General features: G+C 40.8%; 1 protein-coding gene across 1 annotated transcript; it reads left to right on the top strand.

The window, feature by feature from the left end:
- Positions 1-166: 166 nt before the first annotated feature.
- Positions 167-7,236, top strand: DCAF10 (DDB1 and CUL4 associated factor 10; the record flags this gene model as incomplete). Its single annotated transcript, XM_015820236.1, has 6 exons — positions 167-280; positions 1,313-1,510; positions 3,319-3,521; positions 4,619-4,729; positions 4,876-5,021; positions 6,278-7,236. Coding segments are annotated over 6 exons (1,141 nt in total), but the record flags the coding sequence as incomplete, so codon positions are not given.
- Positions 7,237-7,445: the final 209 nt, after the last annotated feature.

Below are 7,445 nucleotides of genomic sequence, written 5' to 3'. Positions count from 1 at the left end.
ACTCTTGCTTCTGTAGAAAAAAATTAACACAAAAGGAACAGCTTTGTTCCATGATTAGCATTATTACTGATTCATTTCTAAGCATGCATGGACCTTTTGGAGTCTTTCTTGTGAGAGCATGTGAGATTTATTTTGTGTAATAGACCTGCTTCTCTTTGCTGTCCAGGTCAGTGCTAACTGTTGCTTGTGAACAAACAGAAGTCCTGCTGTTCGATCCCATCTCTTCAAAGCACATCAAAACCCTTTCCACTGCTCATGAGGATTGTGTAAATAATATCAGGTTAGTCTCTTGGGAAGTGAAAATCAATTGCCAATGACTAAAATTCCAAAACTGTTTCGTTCAACTCTTAACAGTAGTGAAGGATGAAGTTGTAATGTCATCTGAATTAGTTGCCATTCAAAAATATTTGTTTTTCTTGCTCTCATCATCAATTTGTATCATCATTTGTTATATTACTTTCATGTCTTTGTGGAGATCCAAGCCACATCGCTGTAGCCAATGAGCGGGTAATGTGGAGGAACACAAATTATTGTAGGAGCCCCCGTCTTTATAGAGGGGTCCTATGTTTTCAGGTCCTTAAATTATTCACCTCTCCTCTACAATAGTTAGCGCCAGCTGTGCCCAAGAACCCCAGAGATTGGATAAAGAAATGTGTTCAACTGCTGCCAGTTCTTCCTCTGATCCAAGATGATCACAAACCAGAGTAATAATTACAGTGTTCAAAAAACTATGGCACTAGAAAAGAATTTAAGGCAGATATAATTCCAAATGGAGAATAAGGATCCAAAGAAAAATATATAACAACATGAAAACTTAATTTCAAATTCGACTGAACACATTGCTTTGTTAGTAACTAGCAAACATTGATTAAAACAAATACCTATAACAGCTAATCATTGAACATGATGTAATTGTTTATAGTTATTTAAAATTTGTGTTTCTTTTCAAATGAGGTATTTTTTTATGGATTGTGAAATGACAAAGTAACGGTACCTCTCATACATTCTTACTAAATAAGCCAAATGTAAAATTGGCTACCTTAGAAAGCTTCTTCTGATATTTCTTAAACTAGCGGGTCCTCAAATTCTCAGCTCAAGCACTACAGCCCATTTTTGAGAACTGCTTTAATCTTTCAGAATTCAGATGCTCTAAAAGCACTAAACTGATACTACCCTATACTATACAATTATTATTTGGAATCAGTGCAGAGTAACATTTAGTGTTATGATTTAGTGATGTTTGATATGAACTCGATTGCATTAAACAGATCCTGTCCCTTCCCTTCCCTTCCTTTTTTTTTTGTATTTGTAGGTTTCTTGATAACAGATTGTTTGCAACATGCTCTGATGATACCACCGTAGCACTATGGGATCTGAGGAAGCTAGATTCAAAAGTGTGCACTTTACATGGTCACACCAGCTGGGTGAAGAATATTGAATATGATACTAACACAAGATTGCTAGTAACATCAGGATTTGATGGAAATGTCATCATTTGGGATACCAACAGGTAAACAAATTTCTCATTGATCCCTTTCTTCATTTAGAACTACTGAAATGACAATAATACTTCCTTTTTAGTATCTTAACTGAAAACCTGTTATCTGCATGGAAATAGAATATGGTTGCACTTTGAGTTTCTTGGTTCATGTCTTAGTGTTGTGCAGATGTAGGTCAAAATTCATTCCCTATCATCCTTTATTCTTTCCTTTCCCCTTTATTGTAAGGTCAACAAACTGCCATAACTGAAATTAGCATAAGGCTTCTGGAAATTGCCCACTTGGAGCCAAACCTGGAGCAGAATCTCAAAACATTTTTAAATTTTGGTAGATGAGTAAGAATGACCACATCAAATCTTTACTATGACCATAAATCCAGGAGTTTTATTTATAAAAAAATAAAACAGATCAAAAAAGAGAATTAGAACTATTATACTGAAACCAATTACTAGGTGGTTTGAGCAGCAGTGATTTATCATCACTGCATAATATCCCAGTGCTTTACATCAGCACATACAATATTGGTGGATTAGAGGTATGGGAATATATTCTAGAACATCTGCCACACATTGTCTTACTTTATAAGCAGCAATAGTACTGGGTCATGGCAATTGGTATTTGTTTGAAGCTTGCGTCCTTCTGCCTGTGTACTGCATATGAAATACTGCCAGCAACCTGTGAAGGAAAGCAAAATCCTGCTGCTTCTTTGAAGCTATGGAGCAGATGATTTGGGGATGGAGTTGAATGACAGAGAAAGCTAATTCTTTGGTACAGCTATTTCAGTAGGCATATTCAGGTTGAGATTCCTCACTATCAAAAAATATCAGTAGAAAAATAACAGTGTAGCCACTTTGCTTTTCTTTAAATTATATGTCGAACAGGAAGAGGAAAAATGAGTATTATTCTTTAAGAGAAATACTACCTCAAACATAGGACTAAAAACGGGGGTTCTTAAAATTACTGTGTTTCCCCAAAAATAAGCCCCTCCCCTAAACTAAGATCTACCCTGATTTTTTGGGGGTGGCTAATATAAGCCCTACCCAAAAAATAAGCCCTAGTTAGGACCCTGCCCACTCCGTCCCGCCTCGCTGCCGCAATGGGGCAGGAGGCCGCGCGGCATATCACCGCTGCCACCACAAGGCGAGGCAGGTAGGGGAGGGGGTGGAGGGCGCGTGCCCCACGCGCCCTGCACCCGCTTACCGGTACTTCAGGGCCCCCCCACCAGGCCATTCCTTGATTGGCGACCTTTCACTCCCCTCCTGAGCCAGACGTCCACGCTATGGCGGATGGGATAGGCGGGGTAGGGCCGGTCCCACTCCGCGATTTCAGAGCCAGGGGGGAGTGACAGTGAACGGCTCCGCTGCTGCTGTGCGCTGCTGAAGGGGCTTTCTTTAAGCTTTGGCCCACAGGTCTCCTGCCCGGGCGCAGCCGCTGCCTCTTTGTCCTCCGCCAACTCTCCCGGCTGCCTGCCTCCGCCAGCCCTTTTGTCGCCTGACTCATGGAGAATGGAGAATGCAGCAGCTCTGCACAAGGATGCAGAGCAGAGAACAGCACTTGCTTGCTGCCTACATTGCCCCATGTCTCCCTTCTCCCTGCTGGCAACGGCAGCCCTGTTTCCTGCCGCTTCTCCTCCCGGTGCAGCTCCTCCCTCTTCCCGAAAGCATTTCTTTGCTAACCTGCTTTCCAGCTCTGGCGCGTTTCTCTTCTGCCTCAGGGAAACGGAGTTTGTGGGAGTAAAAAAAAGTTCAGTCAGACCCTCCAACTTCTCGCGACAAAAAAAAAAAAAGATTCCTGTGGTTTGATGGGTGCCTTTCCTTAGGTGCACAGAAGACGGTTGTCCTCACAAGAAGTTCTTTCACACCCGCTTTCTCATGCGCATGAGATTGACTCCAGACTGCTCCAAAATGCTGATCTCCACTTCTTCTGGGTATCTTCTGATCTTGCATGATCTCGACTTGACCAAATCTTTAGAAGTTGTCAGTTATCCCATTCTGAGAGCCAGGAGAACCACATCAAATTCTGGCAAGTCTTTGGATTTTGCTGTTGTTACCCCTGTTGTCTTTACTGTTCCTAGATCTTACGAGATAATGGATGGCATTGGATAGATAGCATTGTATGCAAGAAGTTAATTTGAAAAGCTTGAATAGTAGATATATTGCAGAAGGTTTGTGGAGTGAAGGACATGTGCTGAGAGTTCGTGCATAGTATTTCCCTACTAACTTGCAAACACTAAATTTATACCCATTGGCTTCATTTGTACACCATATTAAGTTAATTTCAGTGTATGAATTCAGCTAATTTTGAATGCATTGTTTTATTGCATCTTTGTGTCTATTTTTAGCTGACTTAGTTGCCATAGGGCAGGGGTAGGCAACCTTGGCTGTTTTATGACTCGTGGACTTCAACTCCCAGAATTCCTGAGCCAGCATGGCTCAGCTTGGAAACCTCTCCCTTTCCCCTCAGCATGGCTGGCTCAGGAATTCTGGGAGTTGAAGTCCACGAGTCATAAAACAGCCAAGGTTGCCTACACCTGCCGTAGGGTGACTAAAACCTTTGAGAAATAAACTGCATAAGCTTTCTTTCTCTTAGAATAAACTACCATCTCATGTTCATACATGTTAATCAATCTGGATGGAGCCACTTATGGTTTGTTAGCTTTGCCTCTTTTTATGAAGAGCCGGCAGTGCTCTTGAGTGGCATATGAACTACTGTGGTGCCTGTTCTTTTTGTGACTTTTTGAGCTGGGTGAAAACAGCCTAATGTTTTTTGCATGGCAGCTTTTTCTAGAAGAATGCCAGTATAAGCGTTGCCTTATCGGTATGTTCTGCTGTTACTAATCTGGCAATAACAAGGATTTTTCAGTTTTCAAGAGGACTGAGATTCCAAGGAAAATAATCTGTAAGCTATTAATTTATAAACCTTTGTAATACATCTTAGAAATAGGCAACCAAATAATACCTTACACTAGAAAAGTTCTTAAAAATCAAGAACAACCTTCACGATCACTAATGGAGCACCCCATAAAGAGTTTTCAAAGCCATGAAGCTAACTAAATTAGGAGAGGTAACCAGCACTGTTTTTGGGCTTGCTGTTATCTCATCTTATTTTTCCATTCTCAGATCTGGCATCTGTCACTTCATCTGGTCCTAGAAGTGCTGGGTCACCAGGACATCAAGGAGATTCAAGCCCACATACTGAAAAACATACGGTCCGAGTAACTCAGCGAGAAGGTATGTAAAACAAGTAAACTACTAATTTTAAAATCTGAGCCTCCTCTGTATGGGCGTGGGCTTATAGTTCAGAATGTTCTCTCCTATTGGACAAGGAGGGAATTAAAATTGGTGTTAATCATAGTGATGCTATTCTGTTCCCTTAGGTGGATCTCCACGTAATAGTCTTGAGGTTTTAACCCCAGAGGTTCCCGGGGAGAGGGATCGGGGAAACTGCATTACATCCCTGCAGCTCCATCCCAAAGGATGGGCTACCCTTCTTCGATGTTCAAGTAACACTGATGATCAGGAGGTAAAGTAGGGTGATGATAATGGTGCATATGTATGTTGATCACTTCATCACTCTTATCTGTTAATGGAACAGAAGTGAATTGTCACTCCATTGATAAATTATAAGAAATACAGAACAAATGTAGCAGCTCTGTGTACAATTGTAATCTTGAGCTGCAGTGTTTCCTTCATATATTTGGATCAGTGAATGATGTAGTAAACTTAGCGTGGCTGAAAACGATGCAGTTGAATGTCTGATTCATTATTTAACTTCTTTCTCATCATCTTTCAAGGTGATATCATGTTCTCTCTTGTGCAATGACTGAAAGACACAGAAAATCATATTCTCCGCTTATTTTGGTTCCAAGATTCAGGATACACAAAAGGACATACAATGTATAATGAATTGAGTATAATTGTACAGACATGCAGGTAGTCCTTGACTTACAATTGATCCTAAAATTTCTGTTGCTAAGTGAAACAATTGAGTTTTGCCCCATTTTACGACCTTCCTTGCCATAGTTGTTAAGCGAATCATTGCAGCTGTTAGCACAGTTGTTAAGTGAATCTGGCTTCACCATTGACTGTTTGTCAGAAGGTCGCAAAAAGGTGGTTTCATGACCCCAGAACATTGCAACCATCATAAATACGAGTCAGTTGCCAAGCACCTGAATTTTGATCATGTGGCCACGGGGATGCTGCAGCTGTCGTACGTGATAAGCCACTTTTTTCAGTGCCGTTGTAACTTCGAATAGTCATTAAATGAACTGCTGTAAGTTGAGGACTATCTGTATCAGAGCCCCGTAACTTAGATGGCTTTAAAGGGAACTAGAAAATTCACAAAGAATAAGTTTTTAACATGAACTCAGTAGTTAAAAACAAATGTCTCTGTTCATAAATCATATTTTCTGAAGACTTCCCTTACTACCTTTAAGCATTTGTTTAGTCATTGAGAAAATGCTGAATTCAAGAAATTCTAACCAGAGTTTATAAAGCATTGCTATTGCTGATGCCCATGTAATTAATTATAACATTGTGCACAGTTAATGCTGGTTGAGTCTAAGTGGCAGAAAATAACCAGTCCTGGCTAATTTAGAAAGACTAAGAAAGATCAGGTCTGTTTAATATTTAGGTGGGAGACAACAGGGAAGCACTGGTGGACTATCCACATTGTCACAAGAATGTCTCCATGAAACCTCAAGAGAGAGAAACAAGAGATTTATGCAATTTCTATGTTGATATAACATCAAATGTTATTTCCCCCCCTACTTTCTGTAGTGGACCTGTGTTTATGAATTCCAAGAAGGAGCACCAGTGCGGCCAGTTTCCCCTCGCTGTTCCCTCAGATTGACTCATTGCATCGAAGAGGCCAATGTTGGCCAGGGCTACATTAAAGAACTCTGTTTCAGCCCAGATGGTCGAATGATCTCCTCCCCACATGGCTATGGAATCCGTTTGTTGGGGTTTGACACCCAGTGCAGCGAACTGATTGACTGCTTGCCCAAAGAAGCCGCCCCCTTGCAGGAGATCCGTTCACTCTACTCGCACGGCGACGTGGTTCTGACTACCAAGTTCTCCCCCACGCACTGTCAGATTGCCTCTGGGTGCCTTAGTGGTCGTGTATCTTTATATCAGCCAAAGTTCTAGGCTCCCCCTGGCCTTCAAAGGAACATCTCTGTGTGTGTGTTTTTAATTACTTCAGTTTAGTTGGAGTGTTTGCTTTTTTAAACAAGTCTTGTAAATTTGGACAAGTACAGAGTTAATATTGGACTTAAAGCTGATTCCAAGTCCAGTCCTTTATGTGCTGTGACTGAATTTGCACATTAGACTTTTGTGTATCTTTTTGCTCCTGATAATTCCATCTCTATTTAGAAGTAGCTTGGTAGCACCTGTAAACCTTGTTTTCTGTGTGTCTCTTCATGCAAGATTTTGGGTGGGCTTGAAAGGAGGGGAAACAACCAGCTAAAACGTGTCTGCTGCTTTGTATCAAAGGAGTGGAGATCAGCCCACTTGGATTCTTTGATTTCTGGATTTTGCTGTATATTTTCTCCTAAGTAATAGAGCACTTTCTTGCACATTGGACTAATTATAGCCAGCATTTACATTATTTTTTCGTGAACAACTAAATAGACTGTTATCATTACTTTGTTGTATTTTTCTGCTGTGGTTCAATTTGTAGGCTGGTACTCTTTAAGAACTGTGCAGTGTTATATTATCGCTCTGTGCTCCCACACACAAACCCCTCTCATCTAGGTCCATCCTTGACTTGCTGGAGAAAGTTTATTGGGAACTGAATAACTTAACATTTTTCTTTTACACATTTCTGTTAAAGGAGCATCTTCTATAAAATTATTGGACATAGATTTGGAGAAGGGAGTATGTGCCCAACCATATCTATTTACAATCTGGCAGGAAATTCTCCACCACAAACCTCAGTGAAATGAAT

The sequence above is a fragment of the Protobothrops mucrosquamatus genome, unplaced genomic scaffold (genome assembly GCF_001527695.2).
Source record: "Protobothrops mucrosquamatus isolate PMUCROS unplaced genomic scaffold, P.Mucros_1.0 scaffold1096, whole genome shotgun sequence".
NCBI lineage: Eukaryota > Metazoa > Chordata > Lepidosauria > Squamata > Viperidae > Protobothrops > Protobothrops mucrosquamatus.
Note: the sequence above shows the minus strand (reverse complement) of the source record. Positions and strands in the feature narration are given on the sequence as shown.